Source organism: Gymnoscopelus microlampas, assembly GCF_963454915.1.
Source record: "Gymnoscopelus microlampas genome assembly, chromosome: 13".
In the NCBI taxonomy this organism is placed as follows: Eukaryota; Metazoa; Chordata; class Actinopteri; order Myctophiformes; family Myctophidae; genus Gymnoscopelus; species Gymnoscopelus microlampas.
In genome coordinates this window covers 7,248,046-7,266,855 of record NC_139950.1, presented here as the reverse complement: position 1 = coordinate 7,266,855, position 18,810 = coordinate 7,248,046, and the positions used below count along the sequence as shown (strand labels likewise).

General features: G+C 40.3%; 3 protein-coding genes across 4 annotated transcripts in view; 2 read left to right on the top strand and 1 right to left on the bottom strand.

The window, feature by feature from the left end:
• LOC311058421 (histone H3.2) overlaps nt 1-18,810 on the bottom strand; it is a gene marked incomplete at its 3' end in the record, with an annotated part of 204,516 nt that overhangs the window by 163,147 nt on the left and 22,559 nt on the right. The gene's annotated exons all lie outside the window — the stretch shown is intronic.
• On the top strand, nt 1,488-13,241 carry ftr14l (finTRIM family, member 14-like). Of its 2 annotated transcripts, XM_084076363.1 has the most exons (9): nt 1,488-1,681; nt 3,063-3,427; nt 4,405-4,500; nt 5,902-6,135; nt 6,767-6,926; nt 7,298-7,405; nt 7,445-7,462; nt 9,545-9,681; nt 11,569-13,241. In XM_084076363.1, exons 1-9 carry the CDS (start codon nt 1,609-1,611, stop codon nt 11,950-11,952), a joined length of 1,575 nt encoding a protein of 524 aa, XP_083932489.1. In that variant the 5' UTR covers nt 1,488-1,608; the 3' UTR covers nt 11,953-13,241. The 2 variants fall into 2 exon arrangements, with proteins under 2 accessions (XP_083932489.1, XP_083932488.1); XM_084076362.1 differs by having other exon boundaries at nt 7,298-7,462.
• Nucleotides 16,222-18,810, top strand: part of LOC311058359 (transmembrane protein 150A) — a 52,001-nt gene continuing 49,412 nt past the window's right edge. The window contains exons 1-2 of the mRNA XM_084075788.1: nt 16,222-16,459; nt 18,493-18,793. Coding sequence (XP_083931914.1) covers nt 18,729-18,793 — 65 coding nt within the window. The 5' untranslated portion in view covers nt 16,222-16,459; nt 18,493-18,728. The remainder of the gene's footprint in view (nt 16,460-18,492; nt 18,794-18,810) is intronic.

Sequence of the window (18,810 nt, the reverse complement as noted above, 5' to 3'; positions counted from 1 at the left end):
GCTTTTATGGCGCGTTAAAACTTAAAACATCTGAGAGAGTGGCGGAAATGCTTTACTTTTTGGATACGATGTGCAGAAAGGGGTAAGAAACATGTAAAGTGGAAGACGTGCGACCATTTCGAAAACAGACGGCAGTAACTAACGAGGGACCTCATCTCGGAGCTATACAGCGTACAGCGGAGGGAGAGGTTCCGTAGGGGCTAGATATATCCATACTAGTGTAGGCCTACAGTGTCGTCAGATAAGCCACGGTGTCCTCAAAATCATTTAGGCCTATATGTTTTATAAGCTATATGTAAAACTTTTTCATGTGATACATATTTGGCTGCAGACCCCCATCACATATTTTGTGACAGTGACCCCCAGAAGCAAATATTTGAGTTAAACATATATATATATATATATATATATATATATATATATATTCAAAGATTTGCACAAATGTTCACGATTTTTTTTTTAACAGATCTACAAGCTCAACTCGGTGCCACGCTATCTGCTATTTGTGAATAGCCAAAGAAGGTTAAAGTGGTTGAAATGACTGTGACGCTAATTTAGTAACTAATTGTAATTAATGTATCCATCCCAAGGACCCTAGGGGTCGCTTCTAAACTATAAGTAGCACTTTATGTGTTTCCTCAGAATGAGCCATACTATCCAAAGCATAGCTCTGGTTTAGTGACAATGAGTGATGAGGTTTTTTCAAGTGCAGAATTAAATCCAAGGAAAAACCTTTCACCTGCATTTTTCACATCTGCTTTTTATAGCGCCACCAGGCGGCAGACTTATGTAAAACACATTTGTTTATATTACTCCTTCAGATTTTATCCAAACATCACGCAAATCGGTACACATTATCTCTATAGTCAAGTGATCAAGACGGATCCGTCCGATTTTTCATATTCCATCCGGATTGGTGAAATCCAAACATTGCTGGCCCACAATAACCTACCTGACATGGCTCTGAGGAGCCAATGGAAGTATTGGATCATATGAATTGAACATGTATTCTTTAAAGGGACTTATCATCATTTGTTATTAATAACTCAGACATCTGAAATGTGAACCAGACTGCATTTTGTAAGATGGCAAAAGCATAAATGATTGGAAACTACTGGATTCATATTTAGCAATATGATATTTTAAATATTATCCATTTAGTCAAATCATAATCTGAAAAGTAACTACTAGCTAAAGTGGTCAAATATAATGTAGTGAAGTAGAAAATATAATATTTCCCTCTGAAATGTTAGTTGGAAGTAAAGTAGCAGAAAATGGAAAAGTACGAAGTACATTAGTAAATGTAGGCCTACCTATTTACTCAAATTCCACCATTGATTGTAGCATTCCTTTTGTCTTAACGCTCCCGTGGAAGGCGTTGCAGGTGCTGTCAGGTGTTGTGCCTCACCCAGATATACTGGTTTGACCAACACAGTAGACTTCATAGCTCACATTCTATCATGCTTCAGTCACCCAGTTTCACTGAAACTGTCAACATCTAGAGAGAACCCATCCTGTCTTTCAGTTTTATCACTGTCTCTCTTTGGTCAGTTTTTTTTGCGTTTGATCACCTTTTTGGATCTGTAAACCCTTCCACTGCAGGACAAGATGTCTCATGATCATCCCAGCACTCTGGACCTGGACCGATACAGCAGCCTGGGGAACTCCAGGCGTTCCACGGGTAAGCATGTCACAATTATTGCATAATCAGCCTGATCACATTTTTATTTTTTGCATAATCGTCAGAATCGTTTCCAATTAATCTGTATAAATTAATCTGATGAAAAATAGGTGACGTACAAGCTTGCGAACTTGTAGGTGGACTATTTTAAACATCTTTTGAATTTTTTTTTTTTTTTTTTGCCGTAGTTCTACATTATTTATTTTCATTGGTATCTGTCATTGTCAGTCATTTATGTGTCCATTTAAGTTATTTGTCATATCTGCCCTGTGCAATTTTTTGGTTTTTATAACGCCTAAAAGCCAAAGGCTTTGAACATTTTTTTTTTTCATTTTGTAGGCCTATGTTCCAATGTTCAATGCCAAAAAAAAAACACAATGAAGTCATCAATCATTTGTACGACTAGAAAGACTAACTAGAGTCTCATGCAGTGGTGGAAAAAGTACTCAATATTTTTACATAAGTAAAAGTATCAATTCTGCAATGTAGAAATACTCTGTTACAAGTAAAAGTCCGGAATTCAAAATTGACTTGATTGAAAGTACAAAAGTATTGGTATCAAAATGTAGCCTACTTAGAGTATCAAAAGTAAAAGTACTGATTATGCAGAATGTTGTCCCTTTACACAAGTTTTCAAATGTATAAAAATCCTTTGAAAATAGCAGATCTACAAGCTCACAATGCCTCACATCGTGACTCATTGTGAGCTTGTAGGTCGGCTGTTTTCAAATGGCCGAAATGTATAGGGGTGAAGTGGTTGATGTATGTTTTGTAATAATAATCAAAATATACAAAGTAACTATATAACTAATAAAGTTTTCAAATAATTGTAGTGGAGTAAAAGTACAATGTTTGCCTCTGAGATGTAGCGGAGTAGAAGTAAAAGTACAGAAGATTGGAAATACTCAAGCAAAGTAAAACTACTTCAAAATTGTACTCAAGTAGGCTACTTGAGTAAATGTACATAGTTACTTTACATCAGGGGGTTTCAAGCAGTGGTCCTTGAGGGGGTTCCAGGGGGTCCCCAACCAAATTAATAGTTAGAAACCAAATTGACCCTTATATAGGTCTGTAACTCTGAGAGTGTACAAATGGAACCAAATGGACCCTAACGGGTCCATTTGGTTCCATTTGTACACTCTCAGAGTTAAATTAACACTAATGACGATGATAAAGTGTAGATTGGGACCCCCACAAAATCTAAATGGTTGAGTCCCTGGCATATCTTTTTAAATGGGGGTACCTGGGATAATATGTGTCAATTTGGGGGTCCTTGATGCGAAAAAGGTTGAAAACCACTGCTTTACACCACTGGTCTCATGACGGTGACAACAACAACCCTGCCTATAATTATATATAATATCCATCCATCCGCACACAGGCAGGCCGACGTCTCGCAACCAGTCCAGGGCAGTCCGCCGCTCTTCGCCGCCGGCGGCGAAGAGCGGAGACGTCCTGTGTGACTTCTGCACCAGCAGGAGGCAGAAGGCGGTCAAGTCGTGCCTGCTGTGCCTGGCCTCCTACTGCGAGACCCACCTGCAGTCCCACTACGAGTACCCCGCGCTCATGAAGCACAAGCTGGTCAAGGCCACGGGCCAGATGCGGGAGAAGATCTGCGCGCAGCACGACAAGCTGCTGGAGGCCTTCTGCCGCAGCGACCAGACGTCCGTGTGCGTCCTGTGCATGATGGACGAGCACAGGGGCCACGACACCGTCCCCGCCGGCACCGAGAGGACCGAGAAACAGGTGAGTTTGCGTTCCGGTGAAGAAGTCCTGAGTGTTCATTGAACTCCGAGGGTGTAGAAATATGGACCCATAAAGGTGTGTGGTATAACAACGTTGCTGTTGGGCAGAAACCTCTCATCTCCAAATTTAGTTTTTTCGTAGATCTGCTACTTTTGCCATGTTTTTATTTGAATCCTGAAAAGTAACAGTTTTGGACGTATGAAGTATCCACCCTACAGAGACAATAAGGTTTTTCATGGCTAGTATCTCAACAGCACATTTCAAGATTATTGTTGCAACTTGCATCCCATTAGCCTATACACGTGTAAGAGAGTATAAAGGGGTTCAGCTCCTCAACAGTGCAGCAACAAGATAAAATAGCAATACAATAGCAATAAAAGAAAATACTCAAATATGATACTATAACAATTGTACTATTGTTAATAGATGCTGTGTGCCGGGTAACTGTGCAATAGGCGCAAAATTGGCCAGTTTGTGACATCACTCATCTATGCTGTCAGGACTGTGACTGTGACACTCAGTCAGTCATTTGGACAAAGTTTCCTCTCCATTCAAATCCAGTGTCAATGTTGTAAAAAGTTCAATTTTAAAAGTATAATGAAACATTTAAAAATGTTGCCCATGACCTTGTGACCTTACCCAGTTCATAACACACCGCTAGGATCATAACACACCGCTAGGGAAAGGATCATCCCAATCTGACCTTGAGTGTGGGTGTATATACAGTATATATATATATATATATATATATATATATATATATATATATATATATATATATATATATATATATATATATATATATATACACAGTATTAACTGTCAGCTGCCTTTGTGATTTGGATGTGTTTAAGTAATATAATGCGTGCGTGCGAGAGAGAGAGAGAGAGAGAGAGAGAGAGAGAGAGAGAGAGAGAGAGAGATGCAAGCAGGCCCTGTCATTGATAATAACATTTGTATTTATGTTTATTGAACAGAAACAGCTGGGCTCAACTCTGCACAAATCTCAACAGAGGATTGATGAGAGAGTGAAGAAATGGCAGGACCTCCGCCAGGCTGTGGAAGCAGTGAAGGTGACTGACCTGGCATCATGTTGTGTTGTGTGAGGGTGGCATGTGAACCCTAGCATCCCTATTATTACATTGTTACATAACATTCGACGAAAATAGAGTTGGCCTAGGCTAGTATAGATGCCTAGGGGACTCCAGTCAATTAAGTATACAGTATAGGGTTTAAAATAGGGCCAAAAAGTGTGGGTGTTTCTTGCGACTTTGCAGTGTTTCGTGGTGTACCTGTACACCACAAAACCTATGTTTTCAATCTCGAGTGCTTCTCGCGAAGTCGCGAGAAACACTTGAGATTGAAAACATAGGTGCCGGTACACCACGAAAACTATGTTTTCAATCTTGATTGAAAACATAGGTTTCGTGCCAGTACACCACGAAACCTATGTTTTCAATCTCGAGAGTTTCTCGCGAAGTCGCGAGAACAGGACAAAGAAGAAAACATAGGTTTTACACCACAAAACCTATGTTTCTATGTTTCGAGTGTTTCGCGAAGTCGCGAGAAACACTCGAGATTGAAAACATAGGTTTCGGTGTTTCTCGCGAAGTCGCAAGTACAGGACAAAGAAGAAAATATAAACCTAGATTATTTTAACAGAATAAAGAAGAACACATAGGTTTTGGTGCCGGTACGGCACGAAACCTATATTTTCAATCTCGAGTGTTACTCAAGATGTTGCAAGAACAGGACAAAGAAGAAAATATAAACCTACATTCTTTTTTTTAATATATATTTTTTTATCCCACGATTTTGTAACCCTTTTTCACCCGGTGCCAATTATCTAAGTGATCCTGCATGGGCACTACACTCCCCCCGCCAGCCTAGGGAGCCCAGAGCCGAGCTCATGCCTCCTTCAATGCACTTGTCATCTGACGGGGGAGTTTTCATCGGTTGGACGTAGCGCGTGGAAGGAACACGTTATTCCAACCAGTTCCTTTCCCCTCCATCAGACACCCCGGTAATCTCAATCTTGAGTGTTTCGTTTGAACAGGACAAAGAAGAAAACATAGGTTTCGTGGTGTACCGGCACCGAAACCTATGTTTTCTTCTTTGTCCTGTTCTTTGTCCTGTTCTTTGTCCTGTTCTTTGTCCTGTTCTCGCGACTTCGTGAGAAACACTCGAGATTGAGATTGCCGGGGCGTCTGATGGAGGGGAAACTGTACTTTTACTCCACTACAATTATTTGAAAACATTAGTCACTATTTTCAAATAGTTTTCAACTAAATTTTTTTTGAGTACTTATACTTTTGGTACTTTAAGTACATTTTGATGTCACTACTATACTCAAGTAGCATTTTGAACAGATTCCTTTTACTTGTAACAGAGTATTTTTTACAATGTGGTATCGCTACTTTTACTTAAGTAAAATAATCAAGTACTTTTTCCACCACTGGATGTGTCGTCGACAGCATTCCTCCCAGATGGTGATGGAGGAGAACGAGCGCATCTTCACGGAGCTGCTGCGCTCCATGGAGAGGAAGTACAACGAGGTGAAGGAGATGGTGCAGTCCCACGAGAAGAGCACGGTGACCCGTGCCCAGATGCTGCTGGACCGCCTGGAGGAGGAGATCACTCTGCTGAGGAAGAAACACAACGACCTGGAGAAGCTCTCGCACACCGACGATCACATTCACTTCCTACAGGTGACATTTTTTTATTCTATCGATATTTTTTGGGGGGATTAATAGAATATTCGAGAAGCGTTTCTAAAAAAATGTTTTTTTTGTTGTAAAATATATATATATATTTCTGTTTAATATCTGATCTATGGCCCGGATCGCTGGTGTAGCGGTTCGGGCACCTATAGGCTATAATGTAGCCTGACAAAGTCCCAATCCCGACGGCCTTTGCTCACTCCCCATCTCTCTCTCCCCATTTCCTGTCAGCCTACTGTCCTATCTATAACAAAGGCATAAAAAGGCCCAAAAACAATCTTGAAAAAAAAACAACAATCCAATCTTCAAGCTCACAATCCGTTGCATTGTGAGACGTTGTGAGCTTTTAGATTGGCTATATTTTCACTATATTTGACGTACTGTAGGGCTTAAGTGGTTAATTCATGTCGTACTTTTTTACCTTACTACACATGTAATGGAGTCAAAAGTAAAACATTTGTTTTTAAATGTAGTGGAGTGAAATTCTTCTTCTTTCTTGAACATTTTAAAAATCTTTTGTAAATAATAACATGCCCAAAATTGGGATAGATTATTTTATTAAATGGCCCAGCCTTAATGTGGATATTAAAATGTGTTATGTGACCCCTGTGTACCGCAGAGCTGGCAGTCTCTATCGGGTCCCTCTGGATATGAAGACCTGAACAACGTCAGTGTGGCTCCATACTACTCCTTTGATTCCACTAAGAGGGCCATCGCTGCTCTCAAACTAAACGTGGAGGAAGTCAGCAAAACGGAAATCAGCAAAATCTCTGCTGCAGGTTGGCCACTTTGACTGATAGTTTTAGTTATTTTACCCTTGATGTGGTGTTTGGTGTTTGCCAAACCCCACACCAAGGTGACCTCTCTCTTGAACGAGAATGCCATTCATGTCACTGGTTCTGATGGGTCCACCAGGGGTCCAAATGGACCCTTATGGGTCTATAACTCTTGTGATGCGAAGCATTGTGAGCTTGAAGATCGGCATTTTTTGGCAAATGTTCCCCCCAGAAAATGGATTCAAGTTATTAATCAATTGACCAAAAGCAAAATCCTATTTTTGCGCACTGACTAAGTGAATGTGGTTAAGTGTGTCATTTCTTTTTTTTTGTAAAACACATACTGTACTTGCTGTGTCTCTTTCTCTCCATAGTGAAGGAAGTGTACATTACAGAACAGCTGGAAGCGAAGACCACCAGAAAAGATTCAGTTAGCTTTATAAGAGAAGAGCCGAGGACGATAAGAGAAGAGCCGAGGACAATAAGAGAAGAGCCGAGGACAAGAGAAGAGCCGAGGACAAGAGAAGATTTTATGAAATGTGAGTTATTCATCTTGTACTTTTAACTGAACATCCAGCCTGCTTTGCTTTTTAACCACCTAACCAATTAACCATACACATTTTTTAAACAATATCTGAAATAGCCAATCTACAAGATCACAACGTTGTGAGCTTTTTAAGTTAACATTTTATTTCTTTGCTCATAATGACATGCTCAAACTTAGAATGCTGGGACTAGAGTTCATGTGGTTAACTGTGGTTGAAACTTGAGCCAGATTAGACCTTTTGGCAGCCTACTGATCTGTTTAGTTGTTGATCTGAACTGTTTAATTGTTGTTGTTTTTATCCCAGTTTAGTCATTCCCCCTGTGTGTATAGTCTGTGTCACTGCTAAACCCTACCGTTTGGTCAAATAGGGAGGATGTAGACTAGTGGTTCTCAACCACTGGTCTACTCACTGGAATAACACACTATTCCTCCCAGTTCTGCTCCCTGCTGAACAGGTGGCCCAAACACTGAAAAAGATTCCATTCAGGTGTAGGGAACCTTTTCTTCCTTTTCAATATACATAAAGCTTGTGGCAAACCACTTGAAACTAGTGTCAAGAGAGAGAGGCATGCAGTTTGAAGAACAGGTTCGGTGAAATGTGTTAAAGCCATGTTATAGTACAATAGAATGAATGAATGAATGGGCCAGAGGTGTAGCCACTGCTGCCACCTACGGGGAGTGCTGAAGTAGTGCAGTGAGGAGCGTGGTACAGTAGTACTTATGGAATATGGGCTGGCTTTCAGTTGTGCTCATGATTGTGATCTAATTACATAAAGGAATGGTTTGACGTTTGAGGGATATCTAGCTAGCAACACTAGTTAATTTCTTTATAAAGACTGGAGATTTATCCTCAAACGCACGCACGCACGCACGCACGCACGCACGCACGCACGCACGCACGCACGCACGCACGCACGCACGCACGCACGCACGCACGCACGCACGCACGCACACACACACACACACACACACACACACTGTCACACACTTCCCCTATAGTTACGAGCCTGAGAACCACTTTTGGTGCATCATTTAGTGCACCAAATAGTGTGAGAAATAGTGTGATATGATCTACTGGTACACAAATTTCAACATAAAGTTGATGGTAACTTGGTCACTTCTCTCTTATTTAACTTTTTGTAATCAGTTTCCTCCCATAACATAAAAAAAAGCAAGTAGTGTCAAAATATGAGAATAGTTTCATAAGCCATGTGCAGCACAATACTGGTTTGTAAAACAGACCTATAGATTATCATGCTGGGGCCCTTTCATTTTGTATTTATTTTACTCTATTTGTTTATTTATTTGATTGATAGATGAGCATCACTACTTATTCTTATTCTTATTCTTATTCTTATTAATATAACAAATATGAGGGCCGCTGTAATTAATATTCCCAGGCTGACTTTTTTTTCTAGTCCACTCATGACATGAAGTTGGTGATGAAATTGACCACTTCTGTAACTTAGTCATACTTCTCTTTTTTTTAATCTTTTGTCTTAAGTTTTCTCCCATGAAGTGAAAAAAGCAGTTTCATAAGCCTGTTCAGTACCATACTGTATGGTTTGCAAAACAGACCTACAATTTACAATTTAGCAGACGCTCTTGATCCCGAGCGATTTACAATAAGCAAGGTATAACACATTTCTGTACATCACATGCATAGAGACCTTGTAGTGCCTCAGTAATCTAGGACCATAGGTAAACTAATAACCTACTGTAGCATCAGTCTAAACAGTCTTTTGAATCAAGACTTTTGGGGCACCCCTTCTAGGATGTCACTCAAAGGACATTTGTGTCAAATTGCATGCTTTTATGAGATTTGTTTTGTGTCTTTTGAGTCAACTGCCAACAGTTTAGGTGGCCATTTTCAATTTCTTCAATAACTCACTTCCCGTTTAATATTCCTTTGGGCACCTCTTCGAGGATGACTTAGGATCACCAAAGGGACATGTGTGCCAAATTTCACGCTTGTATTTTTCACTTAATTCTCCCCACTATCTATGGGACCTTAGAGGTCGATAACCGAAACAAGTATTTTGTCGAGTAATGTTGTCCTACGTTTTTTCCGCAGACTCGTGCCAGCTGACCGTGGACACCAACAGCATCCACCCCAACCTCCACCTGTCAGATGGAAGCAGAAAGATCACCATGATGAGTGACCCCAAGAACTACCCAGAGCACCCTGACCGGTTCAACCACTGGCAACAGGTACCAACTACTTAACAATAATGTATACTTTGTCATGCGATAAGTAAGCCGAGCCACGTGGCCCATAGGGCAGGGGCCTATCTCCTGTTTCTGTAACGTGAGGCACCTTAATGATGTACAAGTGCACCCCCTGGACATGACGCTGTACTGTATGTCACAGGGACTTAGCCCCAGTCCAAACCCTTGATGCTGAGTGCCAAGCAGGGAGGCATTGGATCCCATTTTTATAGTCTTTGGTATTGTCATGTGATGCACCACGTTTTTCTTTAGAAACAGAATTGTTTTTGTTGGCAGGGATGATTGTGCATTTGAGGAATTTGTTTCGATGTTGTTGTTTTTTATTTATTAATTCATATTTGGGTTGTATATTGGGTTGTATATTGGGTACTTTTCAAACGTGTTAATAAGGTATTCAATCAATAATATAATAATAAACTTAATTTTGTTAAAAGGTTCATGAAGAGCTTCACAGCTGCCAGAAACTGGCAACAGAATGTTACACAGTAGATAATCAAATAACAAAACAAACAGACGTAAAACAAAGAAATACTGTGTATTTCATCAGGTAGCATGAGGTAGCCTAATAAGCCTATCATGTTTAATGAAAATTACTCAGAGATTTAAGATGTAGAAACATTATCTCATAAGAGTTTCATAACCATGCAACAACACTAATATTATTCCTGTTAGATATCATAGTTCCTTAAGCCAGAACACATTTTATATTCTGATGCAATATTTTGGAACACAAATGATCTCTCAAAAGCAGAGAGCAGTTTTAAACATTGTTTAGATATACTACTCAAAAGAGTACTACATTTATTTTTGATCTACTGTTTATTTATTCATTAATAGTGTTTGGTTGTTGTTTTTTTTTACCTTTATTTATACAGGTAATCTCAGGTCTCATTCTCAAGATCGAACTGTTTTTTTGTTGCTGTTGGACAGAAACCTTTTATCTCCATATTTCTGCCTTTTATGCTCCCCCCTTTTATGTCCCCCCCCCCCTACACTCTACAGTGTAACACACAAGTAACAAAAACTGATCTACAATCTACTGAGCTTGTAGGTCGGCTATTTTTGCTATCTTTTCTTTTTGCCCCCCATTTCCTGAAAAGTAACAGTTTTGGACATACAAGGTTTCCTTCCACCCACCAGCCACGTTTTGTTCCTGTTATTGCCAGTCTGGTTGACCTGTCATGTTGACCTCCCCCAGAGGACCAACAATGAAAGCAAGCCTCCTGGCTTTATTGTGTGTTTCATCTTTCTTATTATTGTACACAAGCCTAAATGCACATAAAACATTTATTGGGGTTTGCGCAATATACCGTATACAGATATACAAGGTCACTCACACAATACAGAGGGGAAAAGGGCTTTAGAGGTTGCACAGCCTGAAGGAGATGCGTTGTGTTTGTTCCATTGCCAGAGATATTCTTTTGTTCCTTTATCGTTTGAGTGGCCTTACTGTATGTAGGCTACGCGTAATATTGTTCACATTAGAAATACATGTTTCGTGTATGTGGGACTGTACTCTACCTTCTGTTGCCGTACTGGTGAATTTGAATATTTTTCCACTATTCACGTTTTCTTTCTTATTGTGAAATAATATCTCTCTCTCTCTCTCTGAGTCTCTCACAAACAAAGTAATAGTCATGTCTTCATTTTCTTTTAACCAATTGTACCCCATGGCATCCATATTCCAGACATAGCCATTAGCCAAACATAGCAGATCCTACAACTCTTGTAGAGCGGCTATTATTTTTGGTTAAGAGATTGGGTGTAGACAGGGAAAAGTACAGTCGTAACTCAAGTCGGTTTCTCTAAGAATTGAGGGTTTTAAGCGGTGAAGTGAATTAACCAGTGGATTGATTGATTGGTTCACAGGCGCTGTGCAGGGAGGCTCTGACGGGCAGAGCGTGCTACTGGGAGGTGGACTGGCGAGGCACGGAGACGGACGTGGCCGTCGCCTACAAGGGGATCAAACGCAAAGGCAACGGGAACGAGTGCAGCCTGGGATGGAACGACAGGTCCTGGAGCCTGTACTGCTCCGAGTCCAAATACTCGTTCGTCCACAACAACAAGAGCACGGACGTAGCGGCGCCCAGGTCCTCGCGGATAGGCGTCTACCTGGACCACGGTGCAGGAAGCCTGGCCTTCTACAGTGTGTCTGACGGCATGCAGCTGCTGCACAGAGTCCAGACCAGGTTCACAGAGCCTCTGTACCCGGCCTTCAGCGTCTGGGGGTTCGGCTCCAGTATCAAACTGTAGGACGGCCATTCCCCCAACCATGTACTGTATCCTCATGTGGGCCATGAGGATATAGAGTACCGAAGTCCTGACGTCACTCACTACCCCTGGGTCACGATGCTTTTTGTCTTGTCTCCGCTAGTCCGTGTGTCCGTCCGTGTGTCCTGTCCGTCTGTTAGCAGCTAATCTCCGGCACCGTTGGCCTGGTCGCTGCGAAACTGGGCACACGCACTCCCTGGATGCCAATTCATAACCTCTGCCCCACATTTTTCAAATGGGCCTGTTATAGCGCCAAAACTCATTTTTGAATAGTACTCCAACAAGATTCTATCCAAACGTCATGCAAATCGGTACACAGTATCTCTATAGTCATGTGATCAACACGGATCTGTCTGATTTTCCAGATTCCATCCTCATTGGCTAAGGTTGGCTTCCAAACTTTGCAGGATTGCTCCGTTTTTAACAAAATGCCTCAAATCATGAACGCAGCTTGCCATTTCCGTGAAATTTCACACACACATTCCCACTAGGCCGAGGAAGAAATGCCACCCTTTTCACATTGGCCAGTTATAGCGCCACCAGCAGGTCTAATTTAGTATAACACATTTTTTGAACAAAATGCCTCAAATCATGAATGCAGTGTCCGATTGCCGTGAAAGCCCTAAGAAGAAATGGCACCCTTTTCACATTGGCCTATTATAGCGCCACCAGGAGGCCACAATAACGTACCTGACCTGGCGGAGACCAGTGCTCCGAGGAGCACTTTTTCTAGTTTTGTATTGGATTTCCCATAGGGGAATTTTAGATCGCGTCGTATAAGAACTGTGTTCATTCCAAAAATAAACAAACCACCCTGGTGATTTTGTCAGTTATGTGACTCTGTGAAAAGAAAATCGCCATCTAAGATTCCCCTATGGGAAATCCAATACAAATACAAAAAATAACGCTGTGACCCAGGGGCAGCCTCTAGTGACCCTGTAGCGGCAGTAATGTCAGACTTCAGTGCTAAGTGGGCCCCCAAATAATTGGCAAAACACTACGATTTTAATGATGATATAACATTCATATTTAAAAATAGCTGGAACACAATTGATTTATTGATCATTTAAATAAACATGCTCTGAAATGTTCACATGCTCAGTCTCACCCATCTGATAGGTGGGCCGCGAACGCTTTCAAGATTTGATATTTTATATTATTGGCCAGTTATGCATATTTTTTTGTGTATTCTTTTTTTTGTGTGTGTGTTTAAGACATCAGTTTGTTTTTATAGAGGTTTCTTGCCATTTAAAATATGATTTGTTTAAACACTCATCTCTATGTGTCCCTTCATTGTTGGAAAACTAACATTTTGGAATGGTAAAAATTGTAATTATAATAATTTCAACAGAGTTTTCGTGTACACACACACGAAAATACACTTTTATATATAAATTCAAACACGTTAAGCCCGGAGACAATTTACAATTTAGGCATTTAGCAGACGCTCTTAGTCCAGAGCGATTTACAGTAAGCAAGGACAACACAAGGTAATACATCAAATGCATAGAAATAGTAATCTAGGATTATAGGTAAACCGAGAACCTATCATCAGTCTAATATCGAAAAATAAATAATCTGTACATTGAAACTATCTACACACACTGTAGGATGCCAGGTCAACAAATGAACGTGGCTGTCTGCATAACATGCTATCTAAATTACATTTTAACCTTTGCATAACATAAGCACATAAGCCTGCAAGGTCGTCAGGGCTAGGGCAAGTGCTACGGAATAAGATGGAGTCTGAAGAGGTGAGTCTTCAGATTAATTAAATTGTTACACACTGCATTGAAAAACATGACCAGTGGTAATAAAAATAGAGCCAAAATAGAGCCTTCAGCCTCTTCGAAATTGGTTTGAACCTGCCCAGTGCCCACAGAGTGTTCCTTTATCAACTTCTACCCCTATTATATTTATATAAAATAATATTATATATTATAATTATTATTATTATCAGTGGTGGAAAAAGCACAGACTTGTTTTACTCAAGTAAAAGTGTCAATACCACAATGTAGAAGTACTCTGTTACAAGTATAATGCCTGTGTTCAAAATGTTACTTGAGTAAAAGTACCAAAGTATTGGTATCAATATGCACCAAAAGTAAAAGTACTAAAATGTTTGAAAATAGCAGATCTACAAGTTCACAGCGCGTCACGATGCGACGCGTTGTGAGCTTGTAGATCGGCTAATTTAAAATAGCCTAGGTATAAAATAGGGCTAAAGTGGTTAATGTTTGTTTTATAATATAATAATTTATATCTGCAAAGTAACTAGTAGGCTAACTAAAATTGACAAATAATTGTAGAGGAGTAAAAGTACAATATTTTCCTCTGAGATGTAGTGGGGTAGAAGTAAAAGTATAGACAATTGGAAATACTCCAGTAAAGTCAAAGTACCTCAAAATTTTACTTTTAAGTACAGTACTTGAGTAAATGTACTTAGTTACTTTATACCACTGATTATTATGGTATGCTTCTACCCCATTCTGTTTACATGCAGAGGTTGAAGATAATACTGAGACATACTGATGTTGAACCACCAGATGGCATCAGAAACAGATTTTTAACGGTTTGATTGATTTAAGAAAACAGACAAATATACACTACTATGCAGAACGTCATACAATCAGCTTACAGGTTGCTGGTATGAAAAACAAGAAATATGCACAATAGACAGTTCGAGGAAGGGTGGGGGGGGGGGCGGGGGGGGGGGGTTAGGTTAAGACTTTGACAGGGGCCAGTTTGGAATTGTTGCCTCCTGAATGTATTTTTCACTCCTTTATTCTTTTTGGTAGGGCATTCCACTTTTTTTGTTGTATAGCATGAGAAAGAGTTCATTCCCTTGTTTGTGCCAAATCTGGGTTGAACATCAGTGGAGCTGCCTCTGGCCAAAGAAGTTTCCCAGTAAACTTTCACTCACAATACTTTCATAAGTTTCATGTTTCTAGAAATAGAAACAGAACACTGAGCTATAGCCTAACATCTATGAGAGCAACGCAGTTTTCCTCTTCTCGTTTTGTGGTCAACTGCAGTGTGACACTGACAGAGGTTGGTGTGAAAAAAACCCACAAAGATGCATCGCTTGGTTTGGTTCAAAGTCAAGTTCATCAAGTTCCATGATCTCTTTCAGTGGTGGAAAAAGCACATTTAAAAAAAAAACTTAAGTAAAAGTATCAATACTGCAATGTAGAAATAAACTATTTGTTACAAGTCAAAGTTGGGAATTCAAAATGTACTTGAGTAAAAGTACAAAAGTATTGGTATCAAAATGTACTTAAAGTACCAAAAGTGGAAAGTACTCATTATGCAGAATGTCCCATTTCACAAGTTTTCAAATATGTAAAATGTCTAAAAATAGTTTGAAAATAGCAGATCTGCAAGCTCACAATGCGTCGCATCACGAGTCACGACGCATTGTGAGCTTGCAGATCTGCTATTTTGAAATGGCCGGAATTTAGGGCCCAGCTGAAGTGGTTAATGTTTGTTTTGTAATAATAATCCAAATCTACAAAGTAACCAGTAACTAAAGTGTTCATATAATTGTGTTGGAGTAAAAAGTACAATGTTTTCCTCTGAGATGAGTGGAGTAGAAGTAAAGTATTGAAAATTGGAAATACTTCAGTAAAGTAACTAAAAATACCTAAAAAATGTACTGAAGTACAGTACTTGAGTGATGCACTTAGTTACCTTCCACCACTGAGAACCACAGTGCTACGTGGCCCCGCCCCTCCGGTGTGAAGGAGGAGGTGGAGTTCAATCAAACAGCTGGGGAGCGTTTCTGTACTAGTGTTGCCAGGTCTGCGTATTATAAGCCACTTTGGGCTTGTTTTTCTGTAAAGTTGCTTGTAAATATTTGGTAATTGTTGTTGGGTGGCGTTTTTTCCTGGGCTTGTTTCTAAAGTGTAGTTGCTTATTTTGGGCTTGTTTCCTAATGTTGTTTAAACCAGTGTGTTCTCAAACATTTTCATGACAAGGACGGAAGGACCCCCACATTAATATGAATTTGTCTGTGGACCCCCATCTGAAAATATTTTATGCCAAGGACCCCCATTCAAGATCTGTGTTTTTAAAATGTTTCAAAATTATTCCACATATTTTAAAATGTCTTCAAGATTTAAAAAAAATAGCCACAGTTTAAAGTGCTCATGTGTCACTTCTTTTGGGCTTGTTTTAATAGACTTGGTTGCTTATTTCTTTCACACAATCTGGCAACACTGTTCTGTACAACCAACCTCTCTATGGAACTAACACACTACACTACACACATTACAATACACACACACACTGTGGACTTCTTCTAAAGCCGGTTTAGAGTTAATTACACGTTAATTAACCGTTATGTTTTAAAGACAGAGTGGTCAATGATACATCGTTGCTTAACGGACGTGGTTTGGTAGGTTTCTTTAACTCCGTGTCCTCGGGCTTGTTCTTGTTGGAGTCCAGGTCTGCTTCGCTCCTCCAGAGGTGCTCCATCCATGGACAAAAGGTTGGTGTGCAATGAACAGTCAGTGGAAAACTGTAAACTTAAAAGTGTTCAGCACATTTGATTGTTTTTTTATGTACTTGTTTTTACTTTTCTTTTTTCTTTCTTTTTTTCTTTTTATGATCTTTCTTTTTTGTGTAAAGCACTTTGAGTTGCATTCTATGTATGAACGGTGCTATATACACATATAGACCAGTAAGAAAACCCATTGCATGCGTTGATTAGTTAATGCTTTAGTTAGTAACGCTAGCCTAGAAGATCTTTTGGCTGTTTCTTCTGGGAAAAATACATACAAAACGGAATAACTGCTGTCTAGCAGAGCAGACAGACACGCGTATCGTAGATAATTACAGCCTAGATCTGAGACTGAGAGCTCAACCCGCTGTGTTAGCGAGATCAGCTCAGACATGAGGAAACTGATTGATCATTCATTCATAAATGTTGCAGATTCGCGATTGTAAAGGTGAAGCGTCAGCGGACGTGTCTAGACCGGTGGTTCTCAAAGTGGGGTTCGGGGACCCCCAGGGGTCCTTGAGGGGACCCAGATTAATGATGGATAGTCGGGAACCAAATGGACCCTTATGTGGCTGTAGCTCCATAAAGAACCTCTCAGCGGAGTGAGAGGTTCTTTATGGAGCTAATGTGGCTGTAACTCTCTGAGAGTGTAGTGTACAAATGGAACCAATGTGTACACTCTCAGAGTTATGGTTGTTGCAGGGGCTCTCAAAGTGGGGTCCCAGGGTCCTATCAGCTATTAAAAGAAAATGTTTGAACATTTTTACACATCACAAATCTTGTATTGGGTTCCTTTGACAGATCATCTACTCAGATGGGGGTCCTTGACATGTAAAAGTTTGAGAACCACTGGTCCAGACTCGACTAGAGCATTCTGAGCATTATGTGAGACAAACAACCCCCCCCCCCCCTGGCTAGCCTTGGATCAAGACTATCATAGATGCTGATTTGATCGATTCTGCAAGATGCGAAAGTCAAAGTCAGACTCCATAAAAATACATTGTTGATGCGAGGCTAGACCCTGGCCTTTGTACACTCTCAGAGTTACAGATCTGTACAGGTCCATTTGTTTCCTTAAAACTGTCAAGTAATTTAGCATGGGGATTGGGGACCCCCTGGAACCCCCTCAAGGACCTCACTTTGAGAACCAGTTGCTCTAGTGAGTCTGAGTAATTGATGCTGACCTTCTATTAACATCTCCCTCTCAATTGATGCTGCCAACTGACCAAGATATGACTACTCTGCAGACATTATATTGATCACTCGTTCTCATGTTTTGTTCCTTAGTTGGTGTTGTTTACTTGTTTTTGTTGTTTTTCTAGACCACACATGTTAAGAATGTAATTCAGATAGCATATTGTTTATGCTAGGTTCTTTGTTTACCTGGTATCCTATGGTTTCAATCAATGTACAGATTGTTATTTACATGAGCATATTGTTCAGACAGATGCTATAGGTTCGTTGTTTACCTGGTATGCTATAGCTTCAACGTACAGATTGTTATTCAGATAGCATGTTGTTTAGACAGATGCTAGGTTCATGGTTCACCTGGCATTCTACTTTTCTTGAGGCACTACACTGCTCTATCTGCATTCTATTTTACACCATTATTATAAAACTAATATTATGCTTTATTGTAAGCAGTCGTGGAAAGTAACTAAGTACATTTACTCAAGTACTGTACTTAAGTACAATTTTGAGGTACTTTTACTTAACTGGAGTATTTCTAATGTTCAATACTTTTACTTCTACTCCACTACATCTCAGAGGCAAATATTATACTTTTACTCCACTACAATTATTTTAAAACTTGAAAATAGCAGATCCACAAGATCACAACGCGTCGCAAAGCAGGTAAATACTGGTACATTTACCTGTAACAGAGTATTTCTACATTGCAGTATTGATACTTTTACTTAAGTAAAAAATGTAAGTACTTTTACCACCACTGATTGTACGTCGCTCTGCTCTGGATAAAAGCATCTGCTAAATGCCTAACATGTAAATTGTCCCGTGGTCAGGCTGCCGCTCGACACATCGGTCCTCCTGCGTGTGTCGCCGTCCATCCGTGATGCCAACAAGACGATGCCACTGATCCCGAGTTAAATGCCAGCGGTACCCGATGAGCAGGGAGTGCTTCTTGTTGGCTGGCCAAGGAGAAAAAGGAAGAAGAAAAGAAGAAGAAGAAGGAAAGGAGGAAGGAAGGGGTCTTTGCCAGGACAGGTGTGCTGCTGTCTGTGGAACCCGCTGACCGCAGATGTCTCTGTGGATGATACTCCCGGTCAGCCTGCCAGCTCTGACCATCACTGGAATATGGGTCGTGTAAGTGTCGCCTCCTA

Coding starts and splice junctions, on each gene's coding strand:
- ftr14l (XM_084076362.1), top strand. CDS start 1,609: ATGTCTCATGATCATCCCAGCACTCTGGACCTGGACCGATACAGCAGC. Junction 4,501..5,901: donor AGGCTGTGGAAGCAGTGAAG/GTGACTGACCTG, acceptor TGTCGTCGACAG/CATTCCTCCCAGATGGTGAT. Junction 6,136..6,766: donor ATCACATTCACTTCCTACAG/GTGACATTTTTT, acceptor TGTGTACCGCAG/AGCTGGCAGTCTCTATCGGG.